Source organism: Penicillium coprophilum (assembly GCF_028826855.1).
Source record: "Penicillium coprophilum strain IBT 35676 chromosome Unknown utg000001l_segment0_segment0, whole genome shotgun sequence".
NCBI lineage: Eukaryota > Fungi > Ascomycota > Eurotiomycetes > Eurotiales > Aspergillaceae > Penicillium > Penicillium coprophilum.
The window spans coordinates 3,240,793-3,256,956 of NW_026622720.1; the positions used below are offsets into that span (position 1 = coordinate 3,240,793).

The 16,164-nt window shown below is 47.6% G+C and overlaps 5 protein-coding genes across 5 annotated transcripts; 2 read left to right on the forward strand and 3 right to left on the reverse strand.

The window, feature by feature from the left end:
• Nucleotides 1–761: 761 nt before the first annotated feature.
• On the reverse strand, nucleotides 762–4,343 carry N7500_001240 (RTP1/Tango6 family protein; the record flags this gene model as incomplete). The annotated part of the gene is made up of 3 exons (XM_056672386.1): nucleotides 762–3,576; nucleotides 3,627–4,212; nucleotides 4,271–4,343. The coding sequence occupies 3 exons, from the start codon at nucleotides 4,341–4,343 to the stop codon at nucleotides 762–764; spliced, it is 3,474 nt and encodes a 1,157-aa protein (XP_056537959.1).
• A 1,569-nt stretch (nucleotides 4,344–5,912) lies between these two features.
• Nucleotides 5,913–6,134, forward strand: N7500_001241 (uncharacterized protein; the record flags this gene model as incomplete). The annotated part of the gene is made up of 1 exon (XM_056672387.1): nucleotides 5,913–6,134. The coding sequence occupies one exon, from the start codon at nucleotides 5,913–5,915 to the stop codon at nucleotides 6,132–6,134; it is 222 nt and encodes a 73-aa protein (XP_056537960.1).
• A 1,006-nt stretch (nucleotides 6,135–7,140) lies between these two features.
• Nucleotides 7,141–8,739, forward strand: zpr1 (zinc finger-containing protein ZPR1; the record flags this gene model as incomplete). Its single annotated transcript, XM_056672388.1, has 4 exons — nucleotides 7,141–7,280; nucleotides 7,337–7,505; nucleotides 7,565–7,670; nucleotides 7,730–8,739. 4 exons carry the CDS (start codon nucleotides 7,141–7,143, stop codon nucleotides 8,737–8,739), a joined length of 1,425 nt encoding a protein of 474 aa, XP_056537961.1.
• Nucleotides 8,740–9,016: 277 nt separating this feature from the next.
• N7500_001243 (acyltransferase family protein) lies at nucleotides 9,017–10,006 on the reverse strand (the record flags this gene model as incomplete). Its single annotated transcript, XM_056672389.1, has 1 exon — nucleotides 9,017–10,006. The coding sequence occupies one exon, from the start codon at nucleotides 10,004–10,006 to the stop codon at nucleotides 9,017–9,019; it is 990 nt and encodes a 329-aa protein (XP_056537962.1).
• Nucleotides 10,007–11,114: 1,108 nt separating this feature from the next.
• On the reverse strand, nucleotides 11,115–14,140 carry N7500_001244 (uncharacterized protein; the record flags this gene model as incomplete). The annotated part of the gene is made up of 4 exons (XM_056672390.1): nucleotides 11,115–12,285; nucleotides 12,346–13,451; nucleotides 13,508–14,062; nucleotides 14,126–14,140. 4 exons carry the CDS (start codon nucleotides 14,138–14,140, stop codon nucleotides 11,115–11,117), a joined length of 2,847 nt encoding a protein of 948 aa, XP_056537963.1.
• Between the last annotated feature and the right edge of the window lie 2,024 nt (nucleotides 14,141–16,164).

Consider the following 16,164-nt stretch of genomic DNA (forward strand, 5'->3'; position numbering starts at 1 on the left):
TTGTAGAACGTACTGAATCATAGGCAATAAACATACCTGTTGCTACGTATTTACCCATTCGCCATTTTCCTACCAAAACCGACCACCTTTGAATCAACCTTTTTTTCTTAATTGATTTGACGCATATTTTTGGTGAATCTTTAAATCAATCGAAATTACACAGCAATAGTAAAAGATGTATTAATTATCTTTCTTAGATAATGAGTTGTATATTTTCAGACATTGATAGGAGATATATATCGTGAGGTTAGGATGGGCGCTCATATATATAGCGGACATCCCCCGAGTATTAATATTTCAGTCAGTGACAATTCAACAGCCACACATATTGAATCATTTGAAGAAAAGTGTTGTTAATCTAATATCAAGCCTATCTCTGTAACCACCTAGTATCGCAATTTTGTAGTATATGGTCTAGAGAACAAGAACAAAAAAAAGATGTGCATCATCCGTGAATCGAACACGGGCCTCGTCGATGGCAACGACGAATTCTACCACTAGACCAATGATGCTGGTGGAAACAGGTGATCAGATTGCTGATTGGCTGTTGATATTTGAAAGACTCTTGTTTGAGATATGACCTTTGTCACATTGTGGTCAGATACATATGGCCCTATTTTCACCTACTGTCATTTGATTTGATTTTTATGTGATAGATACTGAATATTGACCTTAAGAAGAAAAAAAAAAAAAAGGTATTCATAGGGATAACGGAGAGCTTTTATGTATCGTACAGGACCAGTGTGATGTAACCCTTTACTTTATTCAATCTCCTCGATGCGTGGACGTCCACTAATTTCCCCTGCCATGGGATCTATATGTAGACCGGCAATTCTGTCGCCCAGTCCAAATTGTGGGTTGAAGGCATCTTGACCGTTCTGGGCGCCAATTCCCCACATCAAAGACTTCTCCGACCAGGCCTCCAAGCTTTCGATCAAAGCGCGCAGATTTCCACGAGCGAGCCCATCCTCCTCACTACTCTCGACAAAGCGAAGCGTGCGTAGAATAGCAGGGATACTGCCAATGGTAGACTGTCCCTGCATGCTGGAACCATATGGGCCGGCAGAACTGGAAGACGAGTCGTCCAAAAGCGAAAAGCCAAACCCGATGTCCTGGTTTCCGCGTGTCTCCCGCGCTGCCTCAAGAGCTTTGAGAATGTCCAAAATCAGGATGATACTCGCTCGGCGGAGGATGGCACTCTCCGGTTCCCTCTCGAGGGTCAAGGTAGCAAGTGCGAGCTCGACCGCGGAGGAAAGAATGACGGGGCCAAGGCCGAGGATGTTCACGTTGATAGCCGATCCAAGGATGGAAATGGCCGATGCCCGGATGCGAAGGTCATCAGGGGCATCATCTGCGGATGCACCGGCAGCCCATGCAGCGACGACATTTGTGGCGTATGCTGATTGCTCTGGGGATTCGTCATCCGAATGGAGGTCTGTGAGGTCGAGTTCGGATGCAGCTTTGGCTACTCCAGATGAGACAGACCAGCCTTCAGGCATGGTCGGTTCTTTTTCTTTGCGCTGCGCACGTTCCTGTTCCCGTTTCTCCTTGGCAAGTTGCTTCTTGCGAGCTTCCTGTGCATGTTGTTTGTTGCCGCGCCGTCCAGCGACGGCAATCATAGTCTCACCAAGAATTTTGGCCGTCTCACCAGCCAGCGCGTCCCCCAATTCCTGCACCGTTCGCAACAGACACTCACCAATCCTGAGTCTTTCGTCCAATGCTCGTTTTTCGCGTCTGTCTGCGTAGTCCTCAACCAAGGTCTTGATCACGGTACGCGGATGGCGTGATGCCAGTGTGCCAACTATCTTTATTGCGCCGAGATATGTGTATTCTTCGTTTGCAGCGGTCTTGGAACTGTCGGTGATGACTGATAATAGGAGTGTGAGGGTTGACCCCACATCAATAACAGGCGATGAATTCATGATCAGTTTGGAAATCAGCGATAGGCCCTCGGCCTGCACAGGCGGGAGATCTGAGTTGAGATTCGCAAGTGCTTGACGATGTGTGTCAAGATCCTGAACGTGAGCCGGTGCTGCCTTGACTGTGGTCTCGTCTGCAGCGGCAAGGTGAATCTCTAGCAGCATAGATGAGGTCGTTGCTGGTTTTGAAAGGGTAGAAGGGAGCAAAGGAATGAGTTGATCAAGGTCCTTCTTAAGAGATTCAAGGAGGGGCTGGATTTCAGCAGTGGGAGAGAAGTCGGCGGATGCAAGAAGCGTAGACATCAGACTGAAGGCTGTTGAAACAGACTCGGAGGAGTCGTTGGCTAATTGCGCCTCTTCTTTGTTCCCCGTTTCCACAATATTAGCTAAAGATGACAGGGACACCTTGCTATTTACTTGGCCTTGCATCGATTTTTCTTGGGCGATAAGTCTATGTAGCTCCCCATCAATGACTTGCTTGATGAGCTCTAAAACTCGGAGCGGGCGTCGAGTCAGTGCTTCTTTGAAGTGCTCAAGCAGCTTCTCTGCAACCTTGGCACTGACAAGCTTCTGAATGATGTTATCACTTTCACCAGCAGGACCCCCACTCAATGTGTTGCGAGGGGTTGGAGGGCCCTGGTGCTGCACCAGCCAGTTCTCACTGACATAGAGGAAGACATCGCCGGTCCGTTCCTCGCTGCTAGGATCCGAGCCAATGAGACTGACGAAAAGTTCTGCGCGTGTTTGAAGGGAATCGATCAGCCGTATCAGATTTGAATGCTGATTCGTGTCCTCATTCCGCCTCAGCAACACGATTCCGTCGTCCGAATCTTTACCATATGTCCACGCCGCTCCCCCATCCCAAAGAAGATTATCAACCAGCTTTTTCAGGGGCTGCACACCAACAGAGATACCAAAATACGTTTGGAGCAGGGGGAGGACCTGTTCATGGAGTGTGGCCTGTTCTTCCTCCTTGGAAAACCAGACCAAGCCCCACAGCGGAAGAAGAATTGGGTACACAATTCGTTTCACAAGACCAGGGTTTGGGTGCTGTAGCGTCAGACATCTGAGCCTGTTTAAAGCCAGGTCCACCGTGGCATTATCCACCAAGACATTTGATGCGGGATTGGCTTCAGTGGTGGGTGGCATAGAGCCTTCAATGTTGGTGAACCGAGTGATCCATCGCCTCGATTTAGCATCGAGGTTCGCGGTGAGTGCGTTGAATATTGGCTCCACAAAGATGGAGTGACCAACAGTACCAGGAGCACCATAAGCACGTTTCCCCAAAATGCCATTTCCGACGACGTATGATGCGGTTTTCCTTAGATCTGGATCGTCACCGTCTATCAATGCTAGCAGCTGGGGAGCAATTGTCTCAAAATAGACAGTTGGGTCAACATCTGATGGCACAGAAGAAAGGAGTCGTGATATTTGCATGATGGCCTGAACAGTTAAACGAGGACCGTTTGATTGGTCCTGCGCCTCCTGGCCTAGCGATGGGGAAAACTGCGATGCAATGAACATGATGGTTTGCACTACGCCGCCAGGTCGTAGCGGAACGTGCGAGATCTGGCTGGAGATTGTTGCCTTGAACCATGGTGCAGTATCCGACTGCAAAAATGTGGACATCGTAGGCAGCAAGACAGTGGTTGGAGTACTATAGGCTGTCAATATTACCGAGAGGAACCAGAGGAAAAGATAACGTACTCATCAATTAGCTTGGCCAACGATTTCTGATATGTGTCCTGGAGAGACGGCCCCGGAGTATTTGGATTGAAAGCCAGGTCACAAATGCCACTGATTATGTCACTTAATATACGACCACGAATGATCGGCTGAAGCCCTGGTCTCGGGTCGAAGAGAATGTCGAGCAAAACGTCGATTATGCGACGCAAAAGAGGCTTATCGTGCGGTGTACTGCTGGCAGCCACTTGAGCCTGCTTCGCAATAACACCGGCAGGTAACACCGAGATGACGCGTTGCTGCAGCGGAATCCCAGCGCCAGATGACAGCGAAGGATATATCCCTTCCAGGGAGATTAGGTCCAGCAATGCATGTAGCATACGACGGTGCTTAGCATCTTCTGAAGGCGAATCTCCAACCTCGTCAAAAGGTTGAAGGAGTTTATGTTGATCCGCAGGCAAAACAAAGGATTTGTGAAGACTGGTTAATATATCCAAAGCCCGATTGATCACCGTTGGTCTGGCGGCATCGTCACTAGAACCCTCATTCTCCCCAGAGGTTTCACTGAGGATCTGCAGCAAAGATTTACCTTGGGTCTTTTGTATTTCCTCTTGAGGACAGTCAGCACCATAGACCTGGATGTAGATAAACACCTCGAACGTGCATACCTCGATCGAGGACTGGGGTCAGAAAGTTCTTAGCAATGCCGAAAGCTTCGCGAATTTGGTTTGGACCCCCCATCATAAATACTCGTAAGATCTATCATGCCAAATTCATGTCAATGAAGGTATTCGCCCCATCGACATTGGCTAGTTCCAAAAAGTGAATCTCCGTGATTCGAACAATTGCGGTCTTGGCGTTCGTAGCTGATTATGTAACCAGGATATGCCCGGTAATGTCACGTAAATGGGTCACGTGCTAGTCGCGTCAGTCTCGTCGCGCTTGCCCGCATTTAGGTAGTCGCGACAACCCGGGGTCCTGTTGTTGTCATGAAGTCCGCCTACTCTATCCACTACCCACTCACACTCTTCCAACAGACAATTTAAACCGTCGCGGCCAGTTCCTCAGCTACCAAGAATCTTGTTTACTCCGACGACATTCATTGGACCCAATTTCTGTTCAGACATGCTGGAGTTCCACCGCGACCGTTTCCTGAGTGTGGAGCCACTCGAGTCTCTTGCCTCTCGAGGCACAGATGTACAGATCAACCCTTTCGAATCTCCATTTCGTCTGCTGCCTTTAATGGTAAACCGTCACATATGTCTCTCCCTCGGGTGATTTGTATCGTTTCGGCGCAGAAGGTATTGGAGCTAAGCCCTAAGCCCTCTCCGGTTCAATGTCCTTAGGGACACAGCTTCACGGATTGTGCATGCCGGATCATACGAATAGCTGAGACTGACTGTGATGGTCCGATTAAGCGAAAGAGATCCGAATCAGCCAGAGCCTTCGGGCACAAAAGACGGTTTACTATGCGTTATCCAAATGGAGACCGCGTCGGTTTACCTATGCTGGACGCTGCATGCCGGTCACGAACGGATGGTCACCCTATGCCTTGGATACTAATCCAGCGAGAAGAGAACGTGGGCGAAGCATGCCGGGTACTTCGGTATCAGATGTCACCTTTAGGAGCAACTACGGCAGCGCGACCAGATGGCAATTGAATACGACATTTAAGTCTCGAATACCCTAGGGCATCAAATGGCTTGGCTCTGAGACTTGTTGCCTAGAACACAGCAGTATCCTTACTCACAGTCATAGTGTCAGCATATCCACAGGATCCACTCGCCGGAGTCAAATTTCCTCTCCCTGAAATTGCCCAGGCATTTCCACAGTTGAAATTGTCGCGAGGTTCTTTGGTTATGCTGCCCTATGATTCTTCGATGTTGGTCTCAGGAGCACATCGGGGATTGCGGACTGTTGGCACGTTCCGGATGGCAACAAATTTCCCCAGACCATTTGGTGTTTTTCGAACTTATTTGCCTGTGTTCTCTCATCAATTCTGCTAGCTTCAACTGTCTGCTCCTGTGCATGTTTCCTATTCCAGGATCCCTGGGGATCTTGCCTCTACGTTCCACCTTCTTGGGGTTTGTTATTCCTACGCCTGACAGGCGGCTAGGGGCCTCGTATCACGGCACCCGCCACCGATGCGACTTCGTTGGAAGATCCTGACCGACCGTGTTAACCGTCTCTTCGCAAAGTAGTTTGTGAATAGATTGATGGGCGCCGACTTCGACAATGACTTTCATCATTGTTCCTTCCCTTGGGAAGAAGGAAGCGATTTTTCTGGATGTTCTTTGTCCGCTTCACAAAATGCCCTCCTGGAAGATCCCCCTGGGTCAACCGGGAGAGGAAACAAAAACCTGTCCCAAAGGGTACTGTACCACACACAAAAGACTCGGCTTCATGCTCATGCAACAGTATCGGAGAAACAAGGGCGAGTTGACTGAAGTTGTGGAGATGGACGGCCGTCAAGCAAATTCGGTTGAGATTACTGTGCCTTGGCCAAGTTTGAAGTTTGGCTTGTCTTTGTGAAGGCTGTGTGGGTTTTTGTGGTTTCGTGGGCTCTGTCCATCGACTATCGTCTACTCCCGGACATTCCTCAACTCCTGTTTGCGCCTGAATTCGATGCTTGCCCTGTTGTCTCTCGATTGATCACATTGTTCTGGTTCAGAAAACGTACCATTTCTATTTTTCGCACGCTTTGACTGATCAGCCCATTTCCTGGCGGCATGAGGGCGATGTCCTTGGTCGGTTCCAGCGTGTGTGCATCATGCAGTGAGTGTTGTGGGACCTCTCTCGAGTGAGGATCAAAGCTTTGGCTTGTCTACAATGCTCATCTGCTGCTATGCGTTCCCGGTCGAGGCTCCTCCCTATTGTCTGACTGGGGTGAACTGAAAAGCGACGAATGGGAAATCACACGATCTCTGTGCCTCGAAAGAAACATTGTACTGTCTTCGGGAGTCGGACATTGTGTCAAGGATGGTTCTCTACATGGGAGCAGAATGTTATGGCTAGGGAATAGCCGGTGGACTGCCGTTTCTACTACCTTGGTGGTGGAAACGGCCACTTTTTTTTTTCTTATAAGTGCCCCCCCAAGACCCCCAAATCCTCTATTCCAAGATGATGCTAACTACCTAGATCTGCAGTCTGATGTTCCGAGTGGATACAAGAGATCCAATGAGTGGAAACTGGAAACATGAACCCACATTGCGCGCTAAAGTATACTCATGCACAACGCATACATATTGTACTACATTGTACATGAAGATCTACACCCACATAGATCTAGACGTCACTAAATCAAAGCCACCGCCCACCCATAGAAAGGCGGTAACGAATAGCATGGGCAGAAATGTATTACCTCATCCCCTTTGTCAGCCCCTCATCTGCCCCGCGCAGAACAGCAAGGAATGTTCCCGTGGCTCCGATAATTTTTTTTTTGGATCAGAATTTCTTGCTTCAATTTCAGATCTACTTTACATATTCCCCTTCGAGCCCACTTTTAAATTCTTTCTTAATTTTCAACATATCCTACACAATGGTCAGCAAAGCCGATAATGATGCCCTCGAGGCGCAGTTTGAGTCGCAATTCCAAAAGCCCGGCGATCTTGTGGAGCGTGATGAAGACACCGGTGCAATGTCTATTGAGTCACTTTGCATGAACTGCCACAAGCAAGGGTTCGTTTCTACTCACTTCACATGTTTTGCACGTTGCTAACTTACGATGGCTTCAGAGTCACCCGCTTGCTCCTGCTCCGAGTTCCTTATTTCAGAGACATTATCCTCGAAAGTTTCGAATGTGAACACTGCTTCCTCAAGAACAACTCGATCAAATCGGCCGGCCAGATTCAGGAGCGTGGAACAGTTTACACTTTAAGGGTTGAGAATGAAGAGGATCTTCAGGTATGTATCTCCACAACTTTGATAATTCTTCCCCCGCTTAAGCTAACTGATAATCTTAGCGCCAAGTTATCCGCAGCGATGTTTCCAGTTTCAAACTTACTACGAAACTCGGCAATGAGATTGAAGTTCCCAAGGGAACTGGCCAGCTGACCAATGTCGAAGGCAGTATGTCACACTCAATGCAATAGATATTGATTACAAGATGCTAACTTTCTTATTTTTAGTGGTTCAACTCATTCACGAAAATTTGTCAGGAGAGCAGGATCTTCGTAAAGAACAAGCTCCTGAACTCTACGAATCCCTTGTGCCTATCATCGAGAGCCTTGAGAAGATCATGAACCGCGAGGACGCTTTCCCCTTCAGCATTTCCCTTGATGATCTCACTGGAAATTCATGGATTGCGCCCAACAGCACCGATCGTGGAAACAAGTACACGCGCCGTGAATACCCGCGTACCCACGAACAGAACGAGGAGTTGGGAATTTCCGCAGATGCAAACGCTGTCAGCCAAGAGGACACAGCTCAGCTTGATGCCGGAGACCCAGAGGACCTCGATATCGTTGATGGCCAGGTCTACACCATTCCTGCTGAGTGCCCCGGTTGCAACAAGGAAGCTGAGGTGAACATTAAGAAAGTCAACATTCCTTACTTCAAGGAAGTCCTGCTGTTCGGTACGAACTGTGGACACTGCGGCTACAAATCGTCCGCAATTAAGACTGGTGGTGAGGTGCCCGAGAAGGGCAGGCGTATCACTCTCCAGGTGAATAACCAGGTTGATCTCTCGCGCGATATTCTCAAGAGTGACTCGGCAGGACTTTACAGTCCTGAGCTTGACCTGGATGTTCAGCCAGGCACGCTTGGTGGACGTTTCACCACGGTTGAAGGATTGCTAGTTGAGATCAGGGATCAACTGAAGGGTGCCATTTTCGATGTTGATGATTCCACACACTCTGGAGGCGACAGCATGGCCTCTGATGATAAGGATAAGTGGCAACGATTCTTCAACCGTCTCGACCAGGCTATCGATGGCGAGCTCAAGTTCACTATCACATTGCAAGACCCGATGGCCTCCTCTTACGTCCAGGATATTTGCAGTCCAGCTATCGACCACCAGATTACTACCGAGGACTACACTCGCTCTGCCGAGGAGGAAGATGATCTCGGTCTGACAGACATGAAGACCGAGGGCTATGAGCAGGCTGAGGCCGAGACTGAGACCACTCAGAAGGAGTAATCGAAGTATTTATCATGTATACCCATTTCATGAAACTCGGGATGATCTGACGCTTTGGGGTTTCTTGCATAACGGCGTCTTTGATATTTTTCTTTGGGGGTCATTAGAGTATTCTGTCATGATAAAGTCATAAAAGTTGTTTCACTTATTATATTGTGCCCTATTTTTGTACTAAACTCAGTGACAAGAGAGGCCTACTACGATGGTAATGCCCAGTGGTACTGGTCGTATGTGTCTCTTTTGATTCCTTTGTAGTCCGTTCTTGACATTGCATCCGCTAACATGAAACCCATTTGTCGAATCTTCTTGCAAGCCCTATGCACTTCATGTCAACGAAGCGATTCCAGAGTTCAGATGCCATCACCATGACAATACCCAATAAGAGCATGGTTCCCATCCAAGCGATGAAAAATGGTAGAGCATACTTGCTTGCCTCAATGGTACCAGGATAAGGCGTTCTTGTAAATGCCCACCATAGAAAGTCTCGAACCGGCTTTTTGAGAACAAGGTAGACTGTCGGGTGGACCAGATAGAGCGGGAATGAGATTTTACCCAAGTATCGCAGTGGCCGTGAATTAAGCGGTCGTTGGAGCAGCGCTGATTTGCTGATCGCATATATCGTCAGAACCGCACCAACGCTCCTCCAGCACCGGGGCATCATCTCAGCATTATCCCACTCGGGAGATCGAGTCACGACCAGCCATCGGTACTCCCATGCTAATCGGTCAGCACCGCACATGCAAAGGAAGTACATCCCTAGAATGAAAGAGGCTGATGTTCGAAGCTGTTGAAGATATACACTCTCTATCAATCTGTTCCAAGATTTGGCATCGGGCTTTTGGATCTCGAGAGGTGGTGACGAGTATGATAGTGCAATCTCTCCGTCTTGTTCGGATTCGGATGCGGCATGTCTCTCCGCAAGAAGAATTCCAGCAACGAAAGAAAAGAGGTCCCAATGTCCCATGTAAAACCAATATAGTGCCACACCTGCTAACGCCAGGTACCGAGGCTGGGGTCTCCAAAATGAAAATGTCAGGAGTAACAAGTAGACAGCACACGAGCCTCGGAACTCAATTGGCATTGTCCACAGTTGGTAATTTATGGTTTTCATATCCGGTCGGTTGTGATCAAAATTGATATCGACTTGATGGTTGCTGATATCCAACAGATGCACTGTTCTTGATAGCACGTATTGGATATGGCTCCATGGTGCTGTCAAGGGCTTGAGCCCGCCTAACCAATCATCCCCAGCTTCCCATTGAAGCATATTGCAAAAGTATATCAATTGGCTGAGACATAGTATAGCAATAGAGGGCAAATAAATTCGAAAGATTCGCCGAGTTGCAGCAGAGCAGAGTCGACAAAAAAACCCCGAATTACTTGCCCCGAGGTCTTCTCGGCATCGGAGAAGAGGAAGAGATATCGCATAGCCTGATATAACCATGAACAAAGCTACCATTGATGGACCATTGAAGAGAAGTCGGATGGGCGGGAGTTGAATCAGACGGCGATTCTCTTCAGCCGGTTCATCCCAGTAGGACCTGGTCAAAAAACCAACAATGCTCTTGGGCTCTAAGCTCTTTGAATGATGTATCACTACCAAAATTGAGGCAATACCCCGGAGGCTATCAAGCCAAAGAATGCGCTCCATGTCCGGAAAACTATGAGTTTACAAGGGAGTCAAGAAGGCAGCACGGAATAAAGGAATCGAGATCATGCATATTGAATAACCAAAAATACTGGACATTGTCTCGAGTACGGAGTAATACAGGTGGCAATGGACTGAGACCCTGTAAGACAAGGTGTGGACCTCAATAGGATGCATATGGAGTACGGAGGTATATAGCACATACAGCATACGTCGGATCCACCCTGCATTGATCGACGCTAAGATACTTGCCCATACACGAGGCGAGCTATCACATTAAGCCCCTGAAATCAAAACAAAAAGCGATTGAATAGATTGTCTCCTGTGTACTCCGTACTCCGTTATGCCTAAAGACACCTAGTACGCCCTTGCATATGGTCTTACGCCAGGCCAGTTTCCTATAGGCTCATTTCTCACTGTGAATGTAAATTTCAGCTCCGGAGTACTCCGAAGGACTCTGGGATTTGACTGGTTTTCTGGGTCTCAATTCTCATTCGGATCTGCTCGGCCTTTGAATACACTGGGTTAATTCCATCTTCGGATGGTCGAGTTCATTCCAAGTGATAAAACAAGTATTAGAATTAAGCACTGACTGATCTCCATCGGAGCCTTTTCCAAATACGACTGTTCACCTAAACAAAGAATCCGCGCTACAGAACGTTGTTTCTCCATGGGCAAGGAAACTCTATATACACAGTCCCCCTGAATGATTTCCAACTATACAAAACTATATCTTGCCTGACAAGGCCTCTAGGCCCACAGACTCAGTCTGCGCACGGATCTGTTTCTGCCACATGGCTGTATATCGACCGTGAGAAGCCAGCAACTGCTCATGGGTCCCACTTTCTGCGACACGGCCTTCGTGCAATACAACAATATTATCAGCAGTGGTGATGGTGCTCAGTCGATGGGCAATGACAAGCACAGTGCGCCCGCGCGACAAGACAGACAGTGCTTCTTGGATGTTCTGCTCTGTCTCAGAGTCCAATGCAGCCGTTGCTTCGTCAAGCAAGATGATCTGGGGCTTCTTGATAATCGTGCGGGCAATAGCAACGCGCTGTTTCTCACCACCACTTAGTCGCAATCCACGGTCGCCAACTTTGGTTTCGTAACCGTCGGGGAAGGCCATGATCTTGTCGTGTACACTGGCTGCCCGGCACGCATCATATACTTCCTCGTCAGTGGCATCTTGGTTGGCGTATTTGAGGTTATACATGAGCGTTTCGTTGAATAGAACGGTGTCTTGTGGAACGATCCCAATGTGTCTTCGGACGGAGTCAATTGTCAAGGTTTGGGTATCGTGTCCGTCAATAGAAAGGCTTCCGCCGTTTGGATTGTAGAATCTGTAAAGCAAGCGGAAGATTGTCGATTTTCCGCCGCCTGATTCTCCTACCAGAGCAGTTGTCGTGCCCGGTTTACAGTCAAAGGTCAATCCATCGAGGGCAGGTCGTCGGGTGTCATATGAGAATTGGATATTGTCAAAAGTGATTCGGCCGTGACAGACTGCTAGTGGTGTTGCAGAGGGTTCATCCACCACCGATGGTTGGACGCGGAACAGCTCGAGTAGACGCTCTGCATTGATTAAGGCAGATTGGATGTATCGGTAGAAGGTCCCGAAAATGTTCAACGGGGCTTGGAGCTGGGCCATGTAGGTAAGAAGAGTCACGAACTGGCCGACTGCACGTTGGCCGCGAGCAACTTGGTAGGCGCAAATGAAACATGTGATTAGAAGGCCAAGCATGAAGATGACATTCTGGAAAATATTCATGAGATTCTGCGCAAACAGGGAATGCCATTCTGCCCGGAGATAGTCCGAGACTGCCCCTCGATAACGATTGAACTCGTACTCCTCTGCGTTGAAATATTTAACAGTTTCATAGGATACAAGTGAATCATTTCTATATAGATTAGTGAATCCAAACAGGACAGACGGAGTGGGGAACGTAATTGAAACTTACTTGACAGCATCTTCTTGCCTAGAAGCGTTCACCATTTGGCGTCGCATATTGGCTCTCCAAGAGGCAATCTTGATGGTTGAATAAAGGTAAAAGAATGTCATAATAGCGACGGCCAATGCGTAGTACACGTCAAACACGACTAGGAAGTATCCAATTGCGATAGCCAAATCGATGAACATAGGCAGCACTTGAAAGGTGACTTGCTCAAGGAAAGTGTTAATTGAGCTGCCTTTGGTGAGAGCGGATAGGACCTCGCCCATCTTTTTACCCAGGTGGAAGTCCAGTCCTAGACTATGAACATGCTCAAACGCAGCGGTTGACAACTCCATATATGCATACTGGCTCACTGAAATCCACAGATTCGAACGAACTGACTCAAGGAAACCTTGGCTGCCTTGAAGCCAGCGGTAGAGGATATATAAACATATCGGCATCCAAGGCACTTGCAGAGTTCCATCACTGGCGGACAAAGAATTTGTGATCACTCCCACCTGGTATGGGACTAGGATATTGACCGCTCGCTGTAAAATCAATATACCAAAGCAGATGACAACGACAACCTGTAGCCGGAGAGATTTGTAAGGCCACAGATATGGGAAGAATAGAGAGTATCCACTCAAATATTCCATCCAATTAGTTGAAGGAGTCGTCAAAGGCCGCACCCAGGCTTCTACTTCAGGGGTCTGCTGACCCTCGGTCAAGGCATCACTGTCGTCTGAGTTGGCATTGCCTCTTGAATCCAGCAGACTGGTCGTTTCTCCGGCGCTGGCATTTTCAGCATCCTTTAAACCACGATGTTTCTGGGCAGATTTGAAAATATAGGACGCGACCAGCAGGGTGAGAGCAAAGATCCGCACAGAGCCTGCGGAAATCTCCAATGCCTCCCAGAATGTGATTTTCGTGCGCAATCTTCCACCGAATGGATCTTCTATTGTTGGTTCGCGATGGGTGTGAGAATAGATCGAGATGGAGGTCGAGAGAATTGCGACTTCGAAAGGAATGGCACAGACCCATGGGATGAATTGTGCGATTGATGGTGCAGGGTTCGTATCGAGCAAAGAGATAAAGATAACGGTATGAGTGAAGAAAGACCCAACGACAAAGACCTGTTTGTTATTAGCTTTGATTTCAATGTTAGAAACACCAGAAAGACAAGTCTCACCACCACCGCTTGGCCACACCACCACTGTTCTGACTTTGAGATCATGGCGCGGGTCATGTGAATTGCTGCCTCTGCAATATACGTTCCCAACATAAAGAGACTTAACCAAATAAACCAGCTTTTGGATCTATTCAGCGCAATCTCTGTGGGCAAGTCCCTGGCTACTGCCATCATGATTCGGGTTCGCCGAGGCAGTGGCTTCCCACCAGGGCCATACTGCATTTTGGTACTCCGACCGGCATTTCTTTTGGCTACCTGGGATGAATGGACCAAAAAGACGACAAATAGAATCACCAGCAGAGCTGGAGGATATCCAAAGCGAAGATATTGCAACAATTCATGAGCAGCGATGGCCGAATCCATGGCCACAAGCTCTTGATGATCGGAGACACTGGATCCCAAGGTTGACTTTGACCGAACGATTGAGACAGGAGGAATGGGAATTGCCCGGAGAAGGCATGTGCTTGTCCTCACATGCGGGATGTTGGCTGTAGGATTGAAAGCTGAAAGTTCACAGTTGATCTGTCGTGTGCCCAGATTCCAATTGTGACGATGCTGTCTATCAGTGGAGCACCGGATGGAGACTAGTAACGCCACTGTATTGGGTAGCAACCTTACATTTTCCAAGGTCATGTTGCACAGTCGATACATGTTCGACGTGAAGATCATGCCAAGGTCACTAGCCTCGGAACTTGTATACTGCTCCCTACAAGTTGATATTGTCTGTATGCGCGTTTAACTTGTACAGAATTATAAGCACCTCGGTGCAAATTGAATGCCTGACCCTTTATTCTCATAACATCTTGCTTTCAGCTTCGATCTCTATGGTCGTTGCGCTGAATTGTGTAGGATGTGCGGAGATAATCGAGGGATCACCATCAGGACCTATTCATTTGACTCAGGCTAGTAACTTGATTCTTGATTTTGAGAATGTATACTCCGTACCGTAAGACGAACAGAACGTCGGAAGACTCAACATATCTAAAATCTGAAAGAGAAGGGTAGCTTGATTTACCTAATAAGGTCAAAGCAACATAACTAACTAGTTAGCTAACTAACTAGTATCGCTGAGTCAATGCTGCCATCATGACACACTTGTTCAATCTGTGTGCAGGGGTCTCAAGAATTCATACTCTTTTTTTTCCCATTGAGTTTAAGTTTACAATGATGATTGTTCCACATTCTGACAGTGCAATGTATATTCCATACGGTGTAGCTTCATGGGATGATTTGGCTCTTGACTGTTGAAGTTGGTTGTATTGAATGAGGCATGTTATTTTCTCATGTATCAGATTACCGCACTATGGACGGGCTACTCCGTATGCTTATATTACTGCAGCCGGATTGAAAATAAACTTGGTTTAATTCCAGGTCACTTCGACTCTTTATCCCTTTTTGTTCTAGTTTGCCTGCTTATATCCACATATGTACCTATACATGAAGTAATGCATAACAGTTTATTTTTCCTTCTAATCAATGCATACAACGAGGTTAGAACGTGTAATTATTATACAGTGAGCTCAGATAAGTTGAATGGTGGACACATACGGAGTACTTGTGACATGATAATTTATCATGTTTTACTCCCAACATAGTCCATACCCAGAAATAGATACCCCACAACTTGTCAAATCCCATGCGCATATTGAATTGAGCTTGCAGATCTATCCATGTACCTTCAGGGCTACCTAGGTACCTAGGTACATACCCAGGTGATTGGATGACTTGAAGTTCAATAAGCAAGGCGGGAAGAACCATGGCTGGGTGTGGGTCTACCCTAAGGTTTTTGGCTCTAACCATATCGGTTCATGCACATTGAACCTGATTTGCTCCTTGGACTCTGCAGTTCTTTAATACGAATGGTAACTTATAAGCTTCACGCTACTGATCAATTATATATCAGCTTGCCACCAAATGAATCCGTATGGAGGAATATCTAAGTACAAGAGCTTATGGCGTGTTCACTGCTCAGGCGCATGCCAACATGTCCTATCATTCTGTGGCTAGCTGGATCGACGCTGAGTTGATACTGTAGGTGTACTTATAGGGGCTGAGTATTACGTACTCGATACCTTTTAGTTATTTATCCCTGTAAATTGGCCATTTGGACTCCCAATAACGTCAGACCCCGATGCCTGAGCCGTAGTTCTTTATGTTGATCATGTCTTCAGCCACTCAGCTATTGCTTGCAACAGATCAAGCCCGCATTGGAGCTATGGAAAGACGGACTTACCCGCATGAACCTATATATTTAGCCACAAAGATGTGGGGCGTGCTGCTAGCTCAATACTAGGTACTCCGTACTCCGTACATGGTTGGTATGTACTGAGTACGGAGTGTGAACCTCATAGATGCAAACTATGTGATGGCCCCCCACCCGAGTGCGAAGGCACGATGCAGGCAGCATGCCCTTTCTGCTGAAGCTCGGCTCAGTCACACCGAGATCCACCGTATGTTGCATAAGGTGGTGGCACGGCTGAGGAAAGATCCTGCCTGGTATTATGTCGATCCTCGCAGTCTGGTCCGCGCGTTTTGAGCTGGAGTTGAGAGTTATCCTTTTTCGCCGATTACAGTCGAATGAGACTGAATAATACATTGTTATTCTCTTTTGTCCCCCTGTGTCCTGTCTTTCCATTCAAAATTTCTACTCCAATAGA